This window comes from Phyllostomus hastatus, unplaced genomic scaffold (genome assembly GCF_019186645.2).
Source record: "Phyllostomus hastatus isolate PE091 unplaced genomic scaffold, TTU_PhHast_1.1 phas_contig_40, whole genome shotgun sequence".
Lineage (NCBI taxonomy): Eukaryota > Metazoa > Chordata > Mammalia > Chiroptera > Phyllostomidae > Phyllostomus > Phyllostomus hastatus.
Window position 1 is genome coordinate 84,353,700 of NW_025333872.1, and position 25,929 is coordinate 84,379,628.

Below are 25,929 nucleotides of genomic sequence, written 5' to 3' on the forward strand. Positions count from 1 at the left end.
TCTGCATGAGTGTAATTGTATTTATGGTAATATTATTGCTATTGCCTCAGTAATCTTTAATAAGCACTTACCATGTGACAAGGACTATACTAATTATTTTACCTCTGCTGTTTCATTGAATCTCAGCACAAATCTATGTAGTTGGTGGTATTATTAAAATACTTTATATGTAAATGAGTGGACTGAAGGCAGGCGAAACTCTTGCCACGGGTCAGGAAGTGAGCTGACTTCTGACTTCCCACATCGCCGTTGACTTGTCTGCTTCTTCACCAGCTGTCCTCCCAGGGTCTCCTCAGTAGTACAGTATTAAAAGCTACAATTTTTACTTCTATTATATGTGACAGTGTTCCAGTATCCATGATTTTTTCAGGTGTAGTACACTTGTGGACAATTTACTCTGATGATCCATTCTTCATTTGGTTGAAAAATTAACCAAGAATATGAGGGAGAGACCTCAGGAGAAACCCATCCAACTTTGCGATAAACTCTATTTAGTTTTAATGTTAAATTTTAACTTTTAATCCCTTTTCAATATTGACTCAACTGTCAGTGAAATGATAAATCTTCTACCTCATTTCACAAGAGGGCAGCACTTTCTTTTAAAATTTAAAGTGTGACTCAAAAATACATTTAAATTAACTTTTTCTGTCAAGTTAAGCTTGAGTGGTATGGAAGGACTGAAATCTCTCTTTCTTTGGAGAAATTTATGGGTCCGATAAGTGCAAGATGTTCGGAGTAACTTAGGATCCCTTCAGAAAATGGAAAGATGATTCAAATAACCCCTAGGATTTTTTGTTTGAGAGTTGAATTAAATTAACTATCACGGTAATTTTGTAAATGTATTAAGGGTCTGCCAAGATCATGGCTTTTTAAAAATATTGTAAAATCACATTAAAAATGTAAAATTTTAATAAATTCTAATCATTTTATTCTTGCCAGTGAAAACTGTTGAGCAGTGGTTGTGCGTTTATCATTCTTCAGGACATTTGACAGACCCATAAATTCAAATTTTTTCTCCTTCTCTCGATGAGCATTCTTCCTAGTGGTGTTAGAGGGCAGGACAAACAAATTGACAAAACAGCCTGTGAACAGAACCAGGCAGCATGTAAGTAAAGTACAGGATAGTACAGCACAGGGATGGTCATTGGAGATGACAGATACGGATAGGAAACTGCTGAATGGAAGCTACCGTCCAGGGCTTTCAGTAGAGGGTGGAAATTGAATCGGACCTGAATGGCTGGATAAATTTTGAATTGATAGAGAAAGAAGAGGCTATAATTTCACGGAAAAGAATTCTACCAATGGAGAAAAAGTAATGTGTATTAGAGAAAGTTAGGAAACCGTATCCTTTAGAATATTGTGAGGAAACCATGTCTGGAGTGGATAGCAAGGCCACTAGCCACATGGAGTATCTGCATTTAAATTTCAATTGGTTAAAATTAAATAAAACCACAGTTTAGTTTCTCAGTCACACTAGCCACATTTCAAGCATCTAATAGCCATAATGCTCTGATGGACATCAAAGATAAAGAACATTTCCATCATCTCAGGGAGTTCGACTGGACAGGACTACACTGCAGCTTAGAGTGTTTTGGGCAGGGATATGGAGCACCATTAAGAAAAGGCAGAGGAGGTGATATGACTGTACTGAGAACTTTTGAATTTAAAAGCGGTAAGCAGGGAATGAACTTTTTATTTATTATTATTAAGTGTTTTCTATGGACCCAGCACAGGTTGCCAGATCTAAGTGTCCTAAAGGAGTCACAGTTGGTCAAATATATGGTGACGGTGAAGATTTGGCTTTGGGTGGTGGGCACACAATGTAATATGCAGGTGACGTATCATAGAAATGCACACATGAAATGTATAGAATCTTATTAACCAATGACACCCCAATAAATTTAATAAATTTAAAAAGCTAAAAAAAGTCAGTTAATTTACATTTGAATTAGCTATTATTATGCAAGTTTTGGAGATAAAGAAATAGAGGATGAGATAAACTAAGCGACTTTTTGATTAAAGTGGGTTTTGAAAATATTTTATTTTGGTTTGTCACGCTAACGGGATACAGAAGATAATTTGAGGATAGAGAGGCAGGTGTTAAGGACCGCCTGGGGTGGTCCTGTTAGGAGATGAGTGCGAGAAGTGAAGTAAGAGTGTCAGAAACATCCAGATGTGGGGGTGTTCAAACGGTTGGTAGTTTGGGTGTCCTTACTGGTGGTTCCTCGTTGTGCAGGGTCTCCGTGTTTCAGGGGGTCGCGAAGAGATGGTCTATGAGGCGGAGATTCGGGAATCCGGTGGTTCTGTCCTGGGTGTCTGCTGGTGTCAGGGGCCGCTGAGACCTCTGGGACGCATGAAGAACAAACAGGATAGAGAAAGTGCTGCCACTTCAGCAACTGCTTTACTCATGTGATGGATATTTTGTTATATAATATTTTTTAAATAATTAGTGGTTGGAACATTTCAATAATTTATTTACATTTTTAATCTGTTGCTACTGATAGCCTGTGTTGACACTTAACGGGTTATAAGCATTTTGGTAAAAATATGCAGACATATTAAGGAAACATACACATGCTTCTCAAAACACTCTTGTATAATAGTGATATTTTTCAGAGTTTTTATTAATGATTTTGGAATAGATGAAAAGTTAGTAGAACCTTCAATTTCAATCCTAGAAAACCCAATGCACTTGGAGTATTTTATAGAATTGCATGAAAGTCTTAATTGTGGTGTAAATAAAATCATCCATGAATTTTTTGGAACTAAGGGCCAATCAGTAATAGAGTACTAGTGGATGTCTTTTTGCCTGAGAGTATTTGAGCATTTGCTGAAGTGTCACAGGATCATTTTACAAAGAAAAGGCAAGGCCTAGATAGAGGCCCAAGTGTGTCTTTTCCTGGGTCAAGCATTTAGAGAAGTGTTACAGATGACATCACTAGCCAAGTCCCTTGACTCCATGAAAGAGAAAACAGGGCTGGGCTATAATAATACCAATGAGCAATCCAGTTGTTGTATCAGTTATTACTTTCCCATATTATTGAACAGGCTCTACATCACTTTTCAGACTATCATAGTAGCAGTGTGATCTGATTCATAATTTCTAGTCAGAAAGTTGTATTCTAATTGATTTACATTCTTGACATTCTGAGCTATCATCTTTTTTATACGAGTTTGTACTATTGGCTATAACGTAGTGAAGAGGCATTTAAAAAATGCCACAGCTAAGAAGGCACCACCAGTAGCTCTGGAGGTGTGAACAGAGATGGGGTAGGAGGAGTCAGAGAATATTATGCTTCAGAATATTTTGTATCAACATTTAGGTTGCACTAAATTTTCTAAATCAGTTTCATAATTTTCAATATTATATTATCTGTAGCGTCCCTAGTAACATGCGTTGTGTTTTGAATCCACTGAGTGATGACACATATGAGACTTGTGAGTGTGCACATCACCAACGGTCATTCCACCTGGTGGTCAAGACAGGTGTCAACACTTTGGTGAAAGTGACAGTATTATTTAAAAAATTGGGTCAATTTTATTGTATGCATCTTTAATTGATTACAAAGATATCTCCGAAGTACTATTAGTCAGAGATGCAGGTTTCATGCAGTAGGTTTTAAGAAAAAGGTTTTGTGCCATAGGGACATCACTTGGGTTAAGCCTTCCAAGGTTATGATTTTGTTGTCAAGACTGGTTTTATAAGCATAAATACTAGATTAGTGTTGTGCTTTTAAAAGTTCTGTCACTACAGCCACCTCATACTCAAATTTTAAAGTTAAAACACCTGCCAGAACAAATTCTAGATTTAAATTGTGCTTTAAATTCCTGGTTTGACAACATTTAGTGTAAGGTATCAGATTGTAAAGCTCCTCCTATGAGATAAAGCCCCAAATAAGAACGAACCCCATCTTGGTGTCCAGTGGTTGCTCTCCTTTCATATTCTGTTAGAGTGACCCTCAGAGCACATCAAACGTGCCTTCTCCTGACATGATAATCAGGACAGGGTCCATGCTGTGTTCTCTCTCACTACGGTAACTTGGACCATGAATGGGATTGCTGTGTGTCCCACAGTCTCTCTTGAGCCATTAAGTAGATGCTGGGACTCTCGTTCTGCCGGCTGCACTAAGTCCGACCTGAACGATGAAACCATAATTCAGTTGCCTTGAAGAAATCGGGCACTATAGTCTGTGTGCGTGCGTGTGTGCGTGCATCAACTAATTTTATCAACATCGCAAAAAATGTCATACGATGGGATGTCATGGTGTTAGATGAACGTGGCAGCACTGGTTTCCTTGGAATGAAAATCACTTAAACTATACAGTATAATGCCTTTTTGGACACAGTTATTTCTTAAATAAACTGGAGTTACTAGTTACAGAGTAACTTACGAGAACAAAAAGGCTTTGTCTGTGTCTTCTTTAGAAAAGTTTACCATTGACCAGCCGCCCACGGCTGCTGAAGGCTTGCTTCTGTCCAGGGCTGATGGTTAGAATGTCAGGCCATCTGCCACTTCAGAACTGCTGAATCTTTCAGAGACAAAGATGATTGTCTCCGATGGCATTTACCTTCAAATCTAATGATGCCACCATTTGGGGGAATAGATATCTACCTAGAAAGATAAATGTGTTTTACTCAAGGGTTCTTCATCTGTTTATTGATTTAGTTTTGTGTGGAGTATGTACTGTGTACTTGTGATAAAAATTTCACACAGTATAAAAGATTTAAAGTGTCCCATTGCAGACACACAGATCTCTAGTCCCTGTCTGAGAAATAACCACCTTCTACCTTCTTATATATCTCTCCAGAAATATTGATAGTACTTATTATTCCATGTATTGTGCCTTTATGCATCTCTGTCAATATTTTCTTACTGGACATATACATACATAACTACATATATACATATATATTAGAGATGATTTATTATCATCACCTCCCTTTTCCATGGGTGAACAGCATTCTATTGTGAGAATTCTGCTCTAATTTATTTTAAAAGTTACCTGTTGATGGACACTTAGGTTGTTTTTAACTTTTCACTATGTCAAATAGAACTTATTGAGCATTCTTGTGCATATGTCTGTACATATGTTTACAAATTAAATTCCTAGGGATAGAATTTCTAATTCAAAGCTTATATGCATTTTAATGTTTGATGAATATTGCTAAATTATGTCCAGCCCCAAATTTGGCGGATTTTTAAAAGTCAACTCTACTGCTTCTAATAATCTCCAGGAAATGTAATGGCTTAACTTAATTCTGTTGAACAGAGGAATTCTTCTCTTCTGTAATCAGCCTATAGATTTTATTATGAAAGGCATAATGCATTGTCTGGGTTCACTGTCTATAGTACAATTTACTTGAAACTTTTTGGAAAGAAAAAAAAGAACTTATTGCTCAGAATAAGCAAATGAGGAAACTGATATAAACATACAGAAAGTAGATATAACTAAAGATACTTAGGAACACACGATGATAATGGTCTATGACTTCGGGGAGCTGTATTTGTAAGCATAAGTGGTTCGCTGTGTAAGTGTATTGACTGGTTATCGGTGAGATTAGTGAAGACGCATCATGGGTAACGTGTTCGAGAAGGTTGGGCCCTGGACATGCAGAGAGTTCCAGCTGGGAAGCTAAGCAGACAGAGGGCAGGAGCACGCCTCTGAGCTGAAGCGGTCGGTCAGCTCTGAACGGAGTGGCACGCGTTGGAGAAGCTAGTATTACAGACGGAAGCGTGGCCGGGCTCACGGGCTGCTTTCGCCCACCGCCCAGTGGCTCGAATTCACACTCAGGTTCCAGGTGCAATGCCCTCCTGGGAAGACTCCCAATTTTTTACTCGTGAAGGAAAACGGCACCTTCCGTTTTCATTTATCTCGATGTGTTTGTTGATATTATTAAAATTTGTATTTTAATTTGGGCCTTAAGTTTTCTTATTCTAGGTAGCCGAGGAAAGTTGGGAAACACCGTCAGAAACCTTTGAGAACTTTCCCCAAAGCCCTGTGTGACTTCGCTGTGTATCTCACAGGTGTGTGGGCCTCCTGAGGTGGCTTCCCTCTTGTCCCGTGCTGCACATTTCTTAGGAAGGGCATGGTTTCGAAACAGTAACTTGCCTTGGCATTATTTCTGGTCACCTGATGAAGTGCTCTCTGGATCATTAAATATTCAGAAGGTTGCTGAAGGCTGACCCTGCACCTGGTTGGCTAATTCAGAAGCAGATCAGCTGGGGTTTTCTTCCTCAGTCCTTACCCCACCCGTCCTCTCCCTGCAGAAGAAAAAGCTCTTTGTGCCTTTCAAATGCCTAGTAGAATCTTCTGGCTGTAGGTTATGGGAATATACAAAGTGTTGAATTTTTTTCCTTATGAATTATAATTTTTATTTCCCAATGGCCACCTGTCTAATTATCAAAATAGATGACATTATTGAAGAGGTGAACATTAAAAAATTCTCGTACACATTCTTTGTGTACAAAGCACATTGTCTGAACTTCCTGGGATAAAAGGAGAGTTCCGCCTTTCATCAGGGGGCTCAGGCCTCCATTTCAGATTGAACCTTCTGGCCTTTAGGGCCATATATTACTTTAAATAGCTACCAGCTGACAGACTTGGTTGCTGGCTGATGGTAACTAGAAAGCTCCCATGTACTGAGCAGTCTCCCTTAACAGAATGGCAGCGGCAGTAGACAGGGAATTCTCAAGCTCAGATCATGATGAGGATCTTGAAACTACTTTATTTTTGAATTCTGAAATGATTTGGAAATGTTATGAAAAGAAGAACTGTGCATATTCCTTTTAGAGGCATTATAACCCAGATCTTCCTGCAGCCAGAATGGGGTGACAACAAGTGGATTTCCCTACCCATGCCCGAAGCCCTTCATTTTGAATGAGGCCACGATGCACCGATTTATGTGTGATCACCTATTGACCTCCATATGCTTTGCCCTGGAGGCTCCTGAGAAGTTTTTGTTTTTCTTTTCTCTTTTTCCCTTTCCTTTTCTTTTTTTTTTTCATATTGACCAATGTAAAGATAAACTTGCTCGGTTTTGCATAGAAAACATGCTTTGTCTTCATAATTTTTTTTTAAAAACTGAGCTTTGTGTTTAGCTGGAAAAGCACTTGAAGATCCACCCTGTGTGTGAGACAGATTACTTTCAACAGAGCATTTAGCCTGCTCTTTCTGCTTGTGTTTGGCAGAACCCAAAAGAATGTCTTTATTGCCTCGATGGGATCGCTAAATACATTATTTTTTAAAAAACAAATGAAATGCAATACAGTTTTTAAGTATAAAAAGTTTTTAAATTAGCCTAGCCTTTGAATGTTTTTGCCAAACTCATACAGGTACATTGTGCTCTTCGTTTGGGCAATAGAACGTGTTTTTTATTAAGTCATTTAGATTTAGATTTTATTGATTCCATTGTTGAGTTTTCCTATGCTGCTTGGTGGTTCTGTAACCTTCACTTTTTTTTGGATACTAGGTATCTCTGTTAGAGACAAGGATTATTTTGCTAGAGAATCTGAGGCTACTCAGTGGTGTAGGGATTATATTTATTCCACCTCTTGAAGATTAGTGCCTAATTTATTTATTTACACACTAGCGTAGATTTGGCAAAATGCCATGCACTTCAGATTTTATCATTCAATTATTGTCTCTCTGGCAATATATTGCTTTCATTGGAAGCCTCTGTGTTTTCTTTTAATGATTACAGTATTATAGAAGTATTAGAGGTACTTGATTAAAAAAGAAGAGGCTGCAGAGATATAAAGTATATTAGCAAGGTGATATTTTGTATACAAAGTTTGAACTTAGTATAATTATTTATCGGTATCCAGTACACATATTACCCGCAGCAAAATGTGCTCACAGTTATTAAAGCAATTCACATTGACATTGTCTGTCTCACTTCTAATGTGTCCCTCAGCCATCAGAAAGCACAGGACTTTTGAAGAACATTAGATATTTAGCTACTTGAATTTTATGGAATATCTTTGGATTTTTACATAAATAATCTATTTGTCTCTGACACTTTAAAAATCACATTTTTAGTTGCTTTCCAATGTTTTAGTGAGATTAAAGTTACCCTGTTATTCTAATTATGTGAGAATTAAAAAAAAATGTTTTTGAATGGTTTCATATAGATCCACAGAGTGTTTTCCCCTTTTTTCTCTTCAAGAGTATGTTAGTTCTTGGTATGTCCTAAATGCAAGTAAAGAAGCTTTATTTTGCGTTCTCTTTTCTGCCTGAGGCAAAGATGTCAGTTCAGAGAAATGGGTATGGGCTGTTTGTCTGGAATGTCAGGGAAGCCAGGAGCTGGTACAGGCACTGACTTCTGGGCACTCACTCTAGAATGCCCTGTGGGGACATGCTCCTCTCCGCTTCCCCTGTTTTTGTCCCTTCTAGCACACACGTACCTGTCACGCTGATAAAAATTCCATTACTTTCATGTTTTGGGAAGACTCCCTAACACGCAGGACGCTGCTTCGTATCCTTCATAAAGATCAGCCTTGTATCAGGATGCAAGGTACTTGCAAGCTCTAAGAATAACATTACCATTCTTGTCTTGGTGGAAGAACCCTTTAAACCTGAGAGTCTGCTTTGGAAAAAGACTGGGGAAGTGTCTGATGTTTCACGGAGTTTTTATTGAATTCCGTCCTCACGTGCGTGCATGGGGGATTGCGTGCTTGCACATGTCTCTGATCACGGCCCTCCAGCACCCTGGGTGGTAGCTGGAAGTTTGCCCAGCTGGGAAAGACTGTTCTTTTTCTCTCTCCCTCCTTTATTTATTTGTTATTTATTTATTTGTGGTGCTGGTGGTGGTGGTGCTGGTGGTTCCTTTTGTTTTGTATTTATGTAAAAAGTTTATTTGTTGCTGCTGAAAGATCTCAGCATGTGGCCCCAGAGCCCTCACAGCCAGCCAGGGTCAGTCTGGTCAGTTTCTGTGTGTTTCTTCACTCCCTTTCTGATGATTGGCCTTCATGCTGACGTTTATGCTCTTTTGATCCAAGGTGCACCGATCATTTTTTACTTACAAACTTCTGCATTATCATTAGCTCACCACACTTGTTTTCGAAAGAATGGTGTCTGTGTGTAAATCTGAATTGGGCACTTGGAGGAGGAACACATTCTGCTAGAAATCTCATAAAGCCATTTTGCCCCTGGGGACATGTTAGGTTTTATGAATAAATGATGAAAATATTTTAAAAGCTTGTTAAATTTTGTAGGATCCGCATATGTAAAACATATGCTATTTAAATACTGATATGAAAATAAGTCGGGAATGGAAAGAAAAATGGTGTGCAAATCCAAAAAGTAATAGCCATAATGTATACTGTTCCCTGACAGGTTTTTTTTTTTTGTTTCCTTTATCAGTGGAATTTCTTTCTCTATGTGATTAAATAAATGCTAACAATTTTGATATTCAAGTGACTCAAATAGCCTTTTAGGAGGACCATAGTCTAATTTCACAGGCTTTTTTTCCTTTGCTCTATGCCCTGATGCAAAGAGTAAACTTAATTATATAAACATTCCACTTGTGATGGTGTCACTTTTAAAAGCATTGTATATTTATGACAAAATTCTACACACAGCTAGAGAAATATGTTTCATATGGATGTATCTGTCACACTTAACTTTTATTGATATGCTAAATAGCTATTTAATGCAAAAAGCAAAATCATATTTTTGCCTTGGCATCAGATTCATAGTATTGGATTGAATTTTTTCCTTTGAAGCAATTATTACACTTTGCTTTATTACAATTATTATAAAACTTTGTGGGATATAGAGTTTGAGTACCAGTAACAAGTTAACATCAAATGATACACTTAAAGGTAACTAGTTATTACTCACATTTTGAGTAGTTTCCCTTAAATTTAATTTCACAAACAAGCGAATTCCCCACGTGCAAACAAGTCTGAATGGCTTTTAGAGTTATCAATGGACCAAAGAAACTTTCCTTTCTTCCCCCCATCATTGTACTGTTAAAACCTATTCAGAAAGAACACAATTGATCACACGTATTTTGTTTTGTGACTTGTATTGTCTTGTACACCTACCTTGTTTTGTTTTCTTGGGTGGGCTCCAACTTGGAATATGAATCCTGGGATCCATTCAGGATCAAGACAATTTGAGAGCTAAGTTCTGCATTTTGGGGCAGGGCGGCCTCCAGGAAGTGGGAGTGAGCTTCATTCACTTCAAACTGTGTGAGGGGTGGTGGAAGGGAGGATGCTGATTAAAATAATAAACAACTGTTGGAAAGAGCGGTGGATTGCCACACCACTGTCAGATCAGGGAGGGAAGCCTCTGGAGCTGGCTGCCCTTGCTCCCCTGCCACAAACTCTGCAAATGATCCCCTGCCACGGGGTGGGCAGCTCAAACTTTTCTCCTGACAGACAGAGCAACTTTCCAACAGCTTAGTTCTGTTGCACTGACAGCATCCCTTAGGCATAGCCTGACCTAGGGAAATGGACTGAAACTAGCTTGGTGGTTCCCATAGCAACACAGGCTGCCGGTGTCTGGGAGAGTGCAAACCGGTGGCCTCTTGTCCTGTGTTTGGGTGTTTCTTCAGACAAGAGTACACTCCTTGCTGTTCGAACTCTACATAAGTCATGCTCTTTGAAAACTGGCTCTTTACCCAGGATTTTTTTTTTTCTTTTTCTTTCTGAAACCAGTCTGAATGGAGGAAGTTGGTAATACTTGGCTCTTTTTGCCTTCTCTCATGCAAGTTTCCAGGATATAGCTTCTTTTTGCTGTGTGTAATTGAGACCAAACTCTAAGCTTGGGGCCCAGGAGAGACCAGTCGTGGGCTGCAGGTCATTAGTGAGGTGAGCAAAAGGGAATCCTGGGCTTCCCAGAGAAAAAGGAGACCATGCCAGCCTCGTGGAACACAGCTCCCAGAAACTGTAGGAGCAGGTCTAGTCCTCGAGAACTCCAAAGTCCATGAAAGAACGGACCCTCGGTGGGGCGGCTAACATGTCCCAGCACAAGCTGCTGCTGCTCCTCATGGACCATAGCTCAAGGGCAAGGCTTGTAAAGGATTTTACAAAGGATTTTAAAGTATAGCCAGAAAAGATACGGGTTTTGGAAGTTGAACGCTGTTGTCTGGAGGAAGTTTGCCGGAAAGATGTAAACTTCAAGGGCTACTGGACGATGATTGGTCTGAACTTCAGCTTACGGGAATTGCTGGCAAAATTTGAAAAGGTATGCAGAAAGCCAACTTCATGAATGTCCTTGTTTTTTCCCTTCTTTCTCTTCTTGTCTTTTACTGTACATTTAGATGGCATATATTCTATTGACTCTGATTTAATATAATTTCTAAGGCATACTTGATGTGATATCCCCTTTAAATTTTTTTTTTTTAACTAAAGAGCAAATTAGCAATTCTTTCCTTTGGTCAGGAGGGCTTCCCATGATGCCTGTCAGTTTTAGAATTCCACCTCAGAAGAGATCTTTTGTACTCAAGTCGGTTGGTAATTTAACTGAAAGTTATTTTGGAGGAAAAAAAAATAGACCAGCAACAACACCAGGTTTTCATGCCAGAGTCTGACTTCATCAGGCATGGGTCCTGTTTTCCTTGCCCCTCAGGTTTATCTCCCTGCAGTGCCCAGCCCTGCCTTTGCCAGCCGTGTTTCTGAAGATGCAGTCCTGGGAGCCGGGAGAAGATGCCTCACAGTGACGATGGCACGTCTGATCTTAAGCTTTTCCTCCCCCCGCCCACCCCGAGTGTGTCTGTTTTAAACACAGAGTGCTTGCATGTGGAGATTTAATGCTTAGATCATTAATATTGCATTTAGTTCTTTTTTTCCATAGGAAAGTTCTTGGCACACTCTAGGACCGAGTCTAGCCTGCCAAATGCTACCTTACATTTATAGTTAAACAAAACAGAAAACCTCAATGTGCGGCTCATGGGCTCCTGCCCGCTTTAGACTTTGGATGCCAAGCACCTATCTTCTTTCAACTTCCAGCCTTTAAAGAAAAAGAAAAAGAGGCAAAGGATTCTCATTATGTGCATAAATCAGTTACTTATCAGTTGTTAAAGATGCGTTCAGTGGCTCTCCCTGTGAATACCCTATGGTTCATTATGAGTACAAATTATGCAAGACTGTATGGAGTCATTAAAGGAATCATGGTTTTTTTTCTTACAAAACTACAGTTGCCAGAGGAGAATGGTATAAAACCACGTCATTTGAAAACTTTGAAAGTTGCTCCAAAACAATTGCAGTTATTGCCTCCTGATGATCAAAACAGTGTTTGGGCAGAATATAGAGAAAAAAGAATTTAACTTCTGGTTCAATGCACCCTTCTCCCCATCTCCCTGCAGCCCCAATGGTAGAAGTAAGGATTGTAACACAGGGTGCACTTTGACCTCTTGCTTTAATATGTTGTTAAGCACCTAAATTCCTGAGAGTAAAGGATGGTTCCCAGTCTACTCGTTCACCATTTAAAAGGGGTGGAGGAGGGAGAGAATATCTTTTTTATGGCAGCTGGTAACAGCAGGTGATGGACTTTATGACCATAAAGTGGCCTGCTAGCTTGGTTTGTATAGAACTGTCAGTTTCTTCCTAAAAAGGTATAGGGCATGTGTTACATGAATAATTCATTACTTAGACCCCCTGAGAGGCAATGATTGTGGGCAAGAGTTGGACTTTTGTATAGTAATTGCTGCCAGTAGTCTTAAAAGCCCAGGTCAGATACCAGAGGTTAGGAACCTGCCTCTGCCTTTGGGCCAATTTATTGACAGAGTGACAAGGTCTGGGCATATGAGTATGTTTCCACTTTTAACTCCCAAACCTTAGGATCAGCTTATTTCTTATTCTTATTTTTAGTGCTTGTATTGACAGGAAAGGAGTCTACTGGCTTATTGCTGTCAGAGGCGTGATTTGGGACTCTCTTTTTTTTTTTAAATTGAGACAAAGAACCAATTTAAAGAAACCGTCTTGCTGCAATTCACAGTCTGCAGTTCTCCTTATGTGTTTATTTTTGTGTTAGACGCTTTTATAAAAATCTATGTGAAACGTAATCTCTTTACCATATTTCATTTGTAGGAAGTTGTCAAACATGAATGTATTTTTCTTCAATTCAAGTATTAAGAAAAAAACCCTTTGTGTATTTTCACAAAAGCCATCTCATATATTTAGCCCTTGCTACATTGATTCATTGCCAGGAAAACTGGTATTATAGAATGGTACCAGTGCATCACACCTCTCAAATCTAACTACCCGCCTTCCCCCACCTCTGGAAGCAGTAATGCCATTTCGAGGCGAAGACCAGGGCTTAACTGCTATAATGCAATAGCCATGTGACACCTTCAGAAGCTGAATAGCAGTCTTTCTTTAGTCCCTGACTCTCAATTTTCTTAGTCCTGTTTTTAACTCACTATTAGTGATGTGCTTCTAGAGACGATACTAACCTTAGTGACTTACACTTTTCATTTCATATCAGTGGTGGAGTTGCTCAGTCTGATGTTTAGGTTCTCAGAGCAAAAACATAACTGCTGTATTCTTGAAGCTGTTTCAGGCTTTATGAAAACTAGAGTCCAAGGTTGGATGGCGATGGGTCCTCCTATAATGGTTAGTCTGAAAATCTGTAGACTGGTCAGATTATTGAAATTCCCAGAAGAGAGCTGGCCTTCAGCCTAACTTCAGGGCAGCAGTTTGTTTGTGAGGTAAATTCTGGTTAATACTATTGAATTTTAGAGAAATCCAGTGGTTTTGTGATTTATATCGGGTATTCATTCATAAATGAATGTTTGGCACATGGTTGAGATCTGTATTTGGTTCTCTAGTCACCAAATGTGTGTTGTGTGGATTGTGGTTTATAGAATAGACCGGAAGGACAAGTTGCACTTGGTACTCATGCCTAAGCTTCTAAAGCCAGAAAAAGCAATGCTGGGAGTCCTTGTGATCCAGGAGTCAGGAGATGTCCTCTACTGTTTCCTCAAGGTGACAGCTCACTGAGGATCAGGAGACCCCAGCTGATAGGAACCGTGTGTACCCCAGAGGGGGTGTCCTAAAGAGGGGGTTGAGACAAACTTCTCGCCAGAAGAGGATGACCTTGTGATAAGACATGTTGCCTGTCCCAAGCAGGTCCTAATCATCTAACCAAGTGATGAGGGGGCAGCATCAGGACATGTGTCCATGTCACTGAAGAGTTCAGACTCCAAGTTGACATGACACAGAATGCTGGCCTACCGACGCACCTCCCCGCAATCCTGCCTAGGAGCTGGTTTTATTGCCACCTGACTTGAATGAATTCACTTTCTCCTTGAAAGTACTTCATGAAGGAAGTATCTGACAGCTTCAGGGGTTGTTAATATACTGTCACACTTCAGCCATTTGCATTGTGCACAGTCCCATTTATTTAGTAGTCAAAGAAGATGGAGTAATGGACAGTTTTAGCGCAGTGACATTTTGAGTGACTGTTGCCTTCTGTTAATTTATGCAGTTCTGGTACGAAGGTGATCAATGATAAGAGTGTGTGTGTGTGTGTGTGTGTGTGTGTGAGAGAGAGAGAGAGAGAGAGAGAGAGAGAATGAATCTGAACAGTGCCACTCTTTTTGTGAGTCATTTGAGAAAGCTGCTTCCCACAGTGACAACACAGAGAGAACGTGCTCAGTGCAGAATTTCCTTTACAGCCTTTACCTCCTTTACGATGACAAACTTAAAATTATAATTTGAAGCTATATTTTACTGCTCAACTGGTAACCTCTAATTTTAAAACAAATGTGTCCTTGAAGACACAATAAACTTCCAATTTCAAGATCTATGCACTCGTTCAATATCTAGTAAATATTTGTGAAGTGCTTGTAGCCGACACTGGGCCGAGCGTGTGGATGGAGTGGAGCACAGGGAGCCTTGCCCTCCCTGAGCTGCCGGCCTGGTGGGAGGGCACAGACATTAAACAAGGGCATTTTTTGGTACAAGTATGTGATTTAGCAAAGTAGAAAGAGCTACAGAATGACAGGTAGCCCTAATTTAATTGGGGTGCAGTGACGTCTTTCTTAAAGAAATTAAATTTAAAGCTCTGGCTGGCATAGCTCAGTGGATTGAGTGCGGGCTGCGAACCAGTGTTGCAGGTTCGACTCCCAGTCAGGGTACATGCCTGGGTTGCAGGCCATGACCCTCAGCAACCACACACTGATGTTTCTCTCTCTCTCTCTTTCTCCCTCCCCTCTCTAAAAATAAATAAATAAAATCTTTAAAACAAACAAAAAAGAAATTACATTTAAGCTGGGTTTAAATGAGAAGAGGAATTTAAGATAAGGAAATACCAAGTCTCTGGTTCTGTTTTGCTCATTTGTTTGTTTTATTGATTAGGTCCCAGTTTTAGGTGAGATCCTATGGTCTTTGTTACCAGAGGGGAAGAGGGAGGTGGGCAACAGGGGAAAGAAGGGGAAGGGGCGAGCCAAGGAATATGAGTAGCGACTCATGGGCACGGATAATGGGGGGATTGACTGTGGCAGTGCGGGGGGAGCAGGGGAGGGCAATGGAGAAAAAGGTGGGACAACTGTAACTGAACAACGATAAAAAAAAGATAAGGAAATAACTGAGATTGTGTCTGATGTGTGTGTCCCTGTTGGGGGAGGACATTGGGAACTTTCTGGGCAATGGGAACTGCTTGTAGACAGGTGAGGAGTTGAGGAGTTGGGTGTCCCAGGATCGTAGATTAAAACCTGTAACACAGAAAAGCCTTGACTTAGGTTTTCAGGCCTGTTCACTTGTGATTCTACTATCTATGGTTTTGATCATTAAGATGCGCCAATAGTTCGGCCACATGAAACATCTAATAACTGCTCTTGAGAAATTGTGTTTGGCCCTGGCTGGTGTGGCTCAGTGGATTGAACACTGGCCTGCAGACTGAAAGGTTGCCGGTTTGATTCCCGGTCAGGGCAAATGCCTGGGCTGCAGGATAGGCCCCCAGTTGGGGGTGTGTGAGAGGAAACCAATCGATGTATGTCTTGTACATCGATGTTTCTCTCCCGTTCTTTCTCCTTCCCTTCCCCTCTCTCTAAAAATAAATAAAAATAAAATGTTAAAAAAGGAACTTGTTTCTGTGTGCAGAGCAGACCTGCTTATATAAAGGCTACCTTGGACAGAAAGCCACTGTTTTTTAACTCACTAGGATTTTAGTGTGTTTTAGAAACAATTGACGTGCAGTCAAGAATTTGGAACTTTCTGTTGTGAAAAATATTTTTCTTACTAGTCGTATTTGTTATGCTGGAATTTAAAATGTAGTTTATTGATTCTTTATCATTGCAAGTTGGCTTGTTCAAATTATCTTGAAAGTGCATTTAATTGTAAATTTGTTCCACTTACTAATTGAACTTTTTCCCTACTCCACTGTCTAATATATATTTATAATCACAGAAAATGGGGAAAAACATTACTGGTATTGATTTCTTACTCAACAAATGCTGCTACAGACTAGGTGGTGATTTCATAATCATTAATAGAGTGGTTAAAATCTATAAGATTAATTGTTGAAAGGAAATGTAGCTTCTAAACTATTCGTTGAATAATTCATTGAAGTCAGTAAATTAATTGTAATTATCAATTGACTGATTAACTGCAGTAACTCACCAGAAGCCTTACAAACTGTCTCAAAGTGTATTTATGTATCACCTAATGAACTTTGATAATATTATCTGGTGGTTGTGTTATTTTTTTAGATAATACCTATTTTTTAAAATATTACGATTCCTCATTTTTAAAACCTAAAGCTCTGACCATAATCTTACTGAGCTCCTGACACTCCATCCTACCCTGTCTCCGAAGTCCAGTCTTCCTTTGGAAAGGGTCAGTGGATTTCCTTTCCTGAAGGGTTCGCTGTGTTGCTTTAGCAGGCCCCTTGGGATACAGTAGGGACGTTGTTGCTGACCTCACTCGTTCACCTTCAGGAAAGGGCTGAGGACTCCTTCAGGGGAAACATCGCTGTGTCCATGTCGGGTTAGGTAAATATGCCGCGTGAAAATAAACCCCAGTTGCGTCAGCAAGCCCCAGGACGCTGGATCTCTCCCCGCACTGGTGGGGTCGTCGCAGACTTCCTGGTGGCACTCTCCTACATCTCGTTTCCTATCAGAGCCTTCAAACGGTTCCGTATATCACCATCGAGGGAAAATTTTACTTACATGTTTAGGGCCATGCCGTGATCATAGAACATCATACAGAAATAAAAGTGATGTGGCGTGCAGTGTTTGCCTGTAATGTCTCTGTGGGTTGTATCATTAGGGAAATATCCAGTTAAAGGCAAAATTGGTGTTAAAGTAAATATCAGTTAGTAAGTAATTAATTAAGCATGTAAATGTTTTCCTTTATTGGGGAATTTATGTTGTCTTGGGTATTGCATGATGTATACAAAAAGACTGTTGATCATTGACCCGATGTATTTTTTAACTGCCTTCTGGCAGATTCTCCTGGAAGGGTAAATTTTAGGTTTTTAATGGTGTTTTTATTTAGAGATAAATATGTCCTTTTATTCTAAACCCCTTGCTTTTCTTAACCTTCCGTATTATGTTTACATTATTTGAAGGTATGTTTTAAGCCTTGCAAGTGAATCTGTAGAATGTTTCTTCTATTTCCAAGTGTCATTTCACTGCTTGATCACCTTGCTGTGGCCCCTCTGTGCACACAACTGGCTTACGTTAAATGCCTGGAAGAGCATTGCTTTGTGCTTCTGGATGGGCCACATCCCCGTAACTAATTACCAATAACCATTTTGTGCTGTGTAATGTTCCGAAGGGCTTTCAGGGGAGAGAGGTAAGCATTGCTAGGGCAAGCCTCCCAGCTATGCAGCAAGAGTAAACCCTGTTTCATGGAAGTTTAATTTATTTCACCATTTGCTGCTCCATCAGAGTCCTAATCTGACAGCCTCCCATGCTGGCATCTGCACTTTGAAGCCAGTGCATCATTGCACAGCGGTCTGTGAAGCATGATTCATGAATTGTGGGTAATTCCAAGCTTCCAGGGAAAAGCGTAGGCAAGACCTTCCAGTGAAGTCTTCTGAATAATTTTAGGTCTCCTATGTTAAATTTTTAAATGAGGAGATTAAACAAAATGACTACTACATCTCCTTCTAATTATTCAGTTATCTGATTTTTTGTGGCACTAGAGTGGCTAACATGCCAGTCAGACCAGATGAACTTATTTATATATTCATTTATGAATTTATACATCCATCTGTCTATCATCTGTATGTCTACGTACATATCTATTACCTCCTTGTATCTATTTTATATTAGGCTCAGAGACTGTGAAGGCTCACAAAGAAATATTACGATGATCTTCTGTCTTTAGAAGCTCTTGATATATTTGCCCCCAAAAGTATGCCACCAAATGTTAAATTAAAAAAAAATAATATATATGGATTTCCTTTTCTCTGATCACTTTCTGGTTGTTGATTTTCTTCGTAACTTCTGTTGAGGCTCACGTGTGGAAGGGTTTTTCAAGGGTTTTTCAAAGATATATTTCAACATGGATACTTGGTCATAGATAGTGCTCTTAACCAAAACATTATAGAAGCACTTATAACATGACTGAGTCAGTGATGCAACTCTGTTTTACTCCGTTCCTCATCGTGCTGGGTTGGAAAAGGCATGGCGTGCCGTGATGTGAGGAGCCCAACTTTCTGCATGCTTTGGTACCCAAATTTCCTGATGTTGTGGAATGCTCTTGTGAAACTTAGGAAGCAATATATGGATGTGCTTCTGTCTTCCCATGTCTCTTGAATATGGAAGGAAGCCAACTGGCTACTTGGGGAAGTTGTGGTTTGATGTTGCCTTGTGGTTTTAGGTGTGGGCCATGGATAATGATGGCTAGAAACTTATATAGGGAGTATGGGGCCAGATTCTGCATGGCAGTAGCGAGGCTTGCTCACTGTGTCATGAAGGTTTTTGAGACAGGTGAATATCATAGATAAATTTATCTATCTATATCATTTGAAGCATTCCAAGCTAAGACTATAAGGAGATTGACATTTTCCATTCATAACATTGCCCTGCCTGAGAACCTTGCATCAGTTTCTGGCTCTGTTCTGTTGCCCCTGTCCGTGTCTGCTCTGCGTAATCTGGGACACGTGTGCTAGTGAAATGCAGAAGAGTCAGTAATCTCAGAGACTTTATTCAGTGGTTAACCCTGATTGCTGGTGTACGCAGGTCACGCCCTGCAGGTGAACCTGATGTGGCTTTGTCACCAGGACCAGATAACCCCAGAGACCAACGGCTTTGCAAATGTGGAGCGTAAATTTTGCAGAAGCTGTCTATCAGGGCTTGCGTTCCTCTCTCCCACATCTCAAAGATGTCCCTATTAGTGTCGTGTTAGACATCACAGATGTCCTCTGAAACTATAATTGAGCTCTTCTGCCCCTTAGCTTTGTGTAAGTGATGCCTTCCTACCACGCTGACTGAACAGTGAGGTGCAGAGGCCCCTCCACGCATCCTTCCGGTTAGTGTAGGCCGGCAGGTGCTCGAAGTGCAGTCAGTCACTCAGATGCTGGCCTCTAAGCCTTGGTTCTTGATGGGTGATGTAGAGCGTTTACCAGAATTGAGTTACACATTAATGAAAGCATTCTGAGTATTCAGAGAATTTCTATTAAAATTTTTCATCATGCTCTTTTAGAACTAGAGAAACTTCAGAAGAGTGAGGCTTATGAAGGAAAACCAAAGATGAGAAGGGTAATGAAACTACAGTGTTTAAGAGTTTTTTGTCCCTTTACTAATTCATAAGATTCATTACCTGAAATACACACTTTTAATTTTTGCAGTATGTTGCCTTAATACTTACCAAGTAATGCCATGGAGACTTCCCTCACCCCTTCATGGCCCCCTCTGTGTCTGTTCTGTTTGTAAGTTCACACCCATTTGCTGAATAATAGCAGCTGTCACATTAGACTTAGTTACAACTAGGTTGTTTCCATTTTATTCGGGAAGAAAAGATGATTGCCAAATTAATACAGATAATTGGGTTGATAACCTTATAGTGGGAGATTATTAAAAAATCAAAGACCCTCTGTATTTTAAATTTTAAAATTCTTATACTTATCTAAATTACAAAAAGCAATCCCATCCTTTATAGAAACGTGGGAACTCAGAGAAGTACAAAGAAGAAAACTAAAATCACTGTTGATCCTCTTATACAGAGAATATATTACTTTGATTTATTGCTTACAGTTCTTAATATGTGTGTGTAATGATGTAGAAATACATATGCTAATTTAAATACCTACTTTAAAATGAACATGTAGTTTTATATCCTCCGTTTTTAAACTTGATATTATATTACTGTTAATGTGTTATAATAGTTTCCACTTTTTTCCAGTTTTATTGAGAAACAACTGACGTTCAGCTCTGTATAAGTTTAAGGAGTACAGTGTGATGGTTTGATACATAGATATTGTGAAATGATTACTATAACTGGTTAAGCTAACATCTCTCTTCTCATATAGAAACAATAAAAAGAAAAGAAAGGGAAAAAAGGAAACAACTGTTCTTGTGGTGAGAGCTATTAGGATTTATACACTTAACAACTTTTCTATTTATCATACACAAGTGTTAATTATAGTCATCACATCATATATTACATCCCTAGTATTTATTTATCTTATAATTGAAGTTTGTACCTTTTGACTACTTTCCTGTAATATCTCCTTCTCCCCATTTTCCACCTCTGGTGAAAAGTATGATTTCTCTCTATAAATTTGTTCATTGTTTGCTCATTTTAGATTCCACATGAGATTGTACAGTGCGTGTCTTTCTCTGTCTGACTTCTTTCACTTAGCATAATGCCTTCGAGGTCCGTCCCTGTTGTCACATAGTAAGATTCCTTCTTTTTATGGCTGAATAACATTCCCTTGCATATGTATCTCACATCTTCTTTATCCACGCATCCATCAGTGGACACCGAGGTCTTTTCTGTGTCTTGGCTCTTGTAGATAATGCTGCTGTGCGCATGGCGGTGTAGCTATCTTTCTGTGTTAGTGTTTTCATTTCCTTTGGATATATTTCCAGAAGTGGAATTGCTTAATAGTTTCCACTTTTTTACTTTAAAAACAATAATCAATGTGATAAATGTGTTTATACATAAGTCTTCCTAGGATAGGTAATTTCAACAGTTTTAAGGCTTTTGATACATGCTTCTGCAATGTCTGAACTGATTTTTACTGTTAATTTACAATGGCTCTTATTTTACTTAAATTACACTAAAATTTACTTTATAAAAATGAGCAAAGTACTTTCCTATTTTGCCATTCATTTTTATTTCTTAATGAGGACATTTTTATGAAAGTTTTTTTAAATTTTAGAAACAAACTTTATTAGATTGAAGGAATGAATAATTAGTAAGTTTGTCTAAATGTTGAAGAAGCAATTAAAATGATATGATATCTGACAACTTCTTTAAAACTTTGTATTTTGATGGGAGTTTTACCCAGATATAAGGGGGAGAAAGAATTTGATTGAATATAACTAGCTGAAAAATGAAATTTAGATTGTAAATAAAAAATATTTTAGCTGAATATAACTAGCTGAAAAATGAAATTTAGATTGTAAATAAAAAATATTTTATTTTTAAGAACTGGAAAATCAATGTATTGACGATTATCATCTTCAGTGTATTAAAGAATATTATTTTATTATTACAAGAAATTTGGAAACACTTGAATTTGTTATCATTCATGGTGGAATTCACTATTTTTCTTTTAAAAAGAAAACCTCATCTGTGGAATATAAAAACAAAACTCTATATAGGAATCCCAGGTAATGCTGACACAAATACCTAACGTTTGCATTATCTCTTTGCTTTTCCTTCTTTAGGACATCCAGGCAGAAATTGATGCCCATAATGACATATTTAAGAGTATTGATGGAAACAGGCAGAAGATGGTAAAAGCATTGGGAAATTCTGAAGAGGCCACTATGCTTCAGCATCGACTTGATGATATGAACCAAAGATGGAATGACTTAAAAGCAAAATCTGCAAGCATCAGGTCAGAATAATCCATATTAAAATAAAACTAATGGTGCGGGAGAGTCTGATTCTTGTATTTGAGTCAGAGAACCAGCAGTCCTATGATCATGCACCTTCCTCAGACATACTCTAAGGTTTAAATGCGAAGACTACTTTTCTAAATTTCTAGTTTTAGCTCCATGTCAGTGCCCTCTGCCAGCTGTTCTTGATTATTCACAGATTTGCATATCATTTCAACCAAATAACACTAATAATGATGTTACCAACACCTGATTGCTATCATTTACCTTGACTAAGTACCATGTTAGGATCATTGCAAACATTATTTAGTACTCAAAAAATTCTTGTCGGTAAATAGTAAAATCCTTTCTTAATGTGAGGAAATAGAGGCTTAAGGAAAGTGAGGAGCTTGCCAAGTGTTTGAGCTAACCAGTGCCAAGCCAGGATTTGAATCTGCATCTTTTGGACTCTTGGCAATGAACATGTTTCGCTTCATGATGCTGTTTGTATTTCCAATTGGAATTACATATTCCAAGAAATTAAATATTGCTTATGGACACTAAAGTGGAAACCTGATGATGCATGTCTGCATTTGAAGAGAATAAAATTCAATAAGGACGCATTTGAGGATTAGAATCCTGACTCAGAGAGGACCTTGGAAAAATACCTACTGTGACAATTATTAATGTTAGAAGTCAAGAGGAGTTTAGAATTATATTTAACAAATAGTGAATATAAGTTTAGGGGAAACTGAGTTTATGTTACTGAGCAAAGATCCAAAAGAAAATATTGGGAGAAAGACCAAGATCTTGTACCTGCATCAGTTTTTTTTAAAGTTCAGAAGCTGTATGATATATTGAAAAATGTACAATTTAAACCATTTGTACTTTTGGTTTACACTTTTTAGCTTTACTATGTATTTACTGGTTTTGAGCAAGTCATTTAGTCTCTCTGAGCCTTAGTTTTCTCATTTACAAAATCAAAATATAAATGTTTAATTTATGTATTTGCTGTGAAGTTTGAATAAGATAATCTGATAGTTCCTTAACCTATGTCAGGCCTATTCGGAGTAGCATGCAGTTGATTTCATTTTGTTTTACTTTTTACATCATGGGGCTCAGTAAATATGCTTCAAGGACCTTCTGGGTTTCATAGAACTAGTTATAGAGAGTGGGAATCTGCAATGATTGTGATTGTGAATTAATTTTTCTTCTGAAGAGGTGTCCTACAGGTTTTTATTTTTCTGGAGCTCATAGAAGGGGATTTGCGCTTCTTTTCACACTTAAAGAAGGGGGCACTGTAGCATGACCATGGAGGCCTCAGTAGAAAGACCTCATTGAAAATCATGTCAGTATCGGCCAACTGCATTTTTTTAATAACAGGGACATTCTGGAGTAGTGTGCGGTGAGAGAATATACTTATGCTTGTTGAAGACTGAATTTTCAACTGGCCATTTGGTTGCACCTTTCTATTCCCATAAATATAAATAAGTAAAAAAGACTTAAAATGTTAACACAGACAAGCATTCACCACCAAAGTTCTAGCAAAAACAACATTAGTGTAAGGAGCTAAAAGCCAAAGGGGTGGTCCTGGTGAAAGTGGTGCATGTGGGGCTAGATTCTGAGAGTCTGAGGATGAGTTCTTCAGGACGGAGAGCTTCCTGAAGGCCCACGTCATGGACAGATCGAATGGTAAGCTGCAGAAAAACAGCAACAACAACAAAATCAAAACCTTTGACACTGCATGGGTGGTATTGCCTAAGCCTACCAAGTATGTCATTTTTTTCTAACCTGGAAAGAGATAACTCATAAACTTCAGTTGGAATATTGTCTTATACATAGCTTAATGCTATTTTTAGAAGACGGGAGAATAAACGTTGCCAGTGGACTTCTGTGTCGTGATAGATCATGTAGTCCAGTAAAAAATGTGTGATTAATGTGATGAGGAATTAAAATAATTTTTAGCTTCATTACTCACCTCTGGAAATTCAGGCATTGATTCAAGCATTTAATAAGAATGAACTTCTAATTTGAAGCTTTGCTAACCATAAATAAGATATGGCCTCTTCCCCTATGGGGTTGGCCGTTTTGTCCAGGTTAAGATGCTCCCTGTGGAGGGAGTGGTTATGCTCATTTCAAACCATCAGTAAAGGCTTTATGACAGAGGCAGTTCTTAAGTTGTACCATAAAAGATGTACAGTTATTCCTCAGATGGACTGGGTGAGGACCGGAGAAGGGCTTCTAGGCAGGAAGCTTAAAGTAACACTGTATTTTCATGGAAGAGTTAAGATGTTCAGTCTGGCCAAGAATAGAATTTAATGTTGGTGTAGAGAGGAAAGACTGTGGCTAGAAAAAAAGGTAGAGAGAAAGGTACGACGTAAGTCCTGGAATACCTGTGTGTACCACGCTCCATTCCACTGGTGACAGAATTTGAACACTTCTAGGTGACATAATCAGATCTGAGTTTGCCAAGATCCCTCCCACACGACTATGAGGATGCATTAGATGAGCACAGTTCTGAAGACAGGGAGACTTGTGCAGTGACCTTTTCAGCATTGAGGAAAGGAGAGAGAGACTGAATAGATACTTAATTCATGCTGTCGAGGAACTGCCAAGACATCTAGAGACAAATAACCAGGAGCCACTGGATGGGGATCTCTTCAAAAGAGAGCCATAGGCCAAATGATGGTGGGACGGGGAGTCTCCAGACAGAGGTGGCAGGAAAGCATTGTGGGTAGGCAAGAGGCTGCATGATGGAAGAGGCCACAGCATGGGATCCCAGGCGACCCTGATACATAAGGAACAGGGGAAGGAAAGGGAAACCAGCAAGGAACTTGAGAAGGGGCTGTCCTTGCGGAGCGAAGAGGCCCTGGAGAGTGTTGTCAAGAGACAAGGGGAGGGGTTTTGAAAAGGAGGCTCAGTTAATAGTGCTGGCTGCTCGAAGAAGCCAAGGAAGATCAGGGCTGCAGAGCCCAGCTCTAATCAAAGACGTGGGTGACTTTTTTGCCAGGGCCATTTTGTGGTTGAGACAGAAATCTGATTGCGGAGGACTGGAGAGTCAGGCTGGGAAGTGAGGCAGCGGGAATGGAACTGAGTGTACGTAGTCTCTCTTTCTCAGGTCGCTGCTCTGACGGGAAGTGGGAGAGAGAACACGTTGCTCTGACTATGGGCGTTACACATTTATGACAGCTGGCAAGCTGCACCTATCTCTGCTTTCGTACAGATGGGATATTTTTAATGTGATGAGTGATAGTTTCATTTTTATCTTCAAAAAGTGGATGTAATAAATTTCATGAACATATTCAACATTGCTTAGGCGTTTATACAAGATAAAGCGGTTCATTATGCTCAGTAGTGGGCCTCCTACAGGAAGCGCGCCTCAGGGCGATGTCGGGGAGGACAGTGTTTCCTAATGTCATACTCTGGAGCTACACTGCCTGGGTTCAGACCCCGGCTTTGCCACCTAGCTGCTGTGGCACCGCGGGCAGTTTACTTAGTCTATTAGTCTCACTGATTACCATTCTGGTTGGCACTGATCTGTTCAAAAGACACAGAAATTCTCTCTGCCCTGTCTTTTTCTATCTTTATTCACTAATCCTGGGAATTTCTGAGAAGGTCCCCAGCAAGGCTTGATCCCGAACAAATACAAACCAAAAGTGTGGCCAGAGAGAGTAGCAATGCCTGTGAGTTACCGACAGACCAAGTTGGAGGACAGAGCTGAGAGTGAGAGCTAAATGGGACTGTTCACCGGCCTTCAGAATGAGGCAGGAATTACGAGCAGTCATGGTTCAAGGTGGCCTCCAGAGTGAGAAACCCTGCATGGAAGAATAGAGAGAGAACTTGGTATATGCAGACCCATTCTCCAGAGTTAAGGGTGGGTGGAGCTTAAGCACCTCCAGTGATTCCCAGATTTGCAAATCAGATTCCTCACTCCACCTCTACAGGTACTGGGGGAGGAAAGGGGCAGAGAAGAGGCCAGGA

At 39.4% G+C, this 25,929-nt stretch overlaps 1 protein-coding gene across 8 annotated transcripts in view; it reads left to right on the plus strand.

Moving 5' to 3' along the window:
• UTRN (utrophin) overlaps positions 1-25,929 on the plus strand; it is a 453,043-nt gene that overhangs the window by 282,927 nt on the left and 144,187 nt on the right. For 7 of the 8 annotated variants that reach the window (XM_045842802.1, XM_045842803.1, XM_045842804.1 and 4 more), the window contains one exon: positions 21,796-21,968. In XM_045842802.1, coding sequence (XP_045698758.1) covers positions 21,796-21,968 — 173 coding nt within the window. Of the gene's footprint in view, positions 1-10,759; positions 11,193-21,795; positions 21,969-25,929 lie in introns of those variants that run through there. The other variant, XM_045842809.1, reaches the window with a different exon arrangement.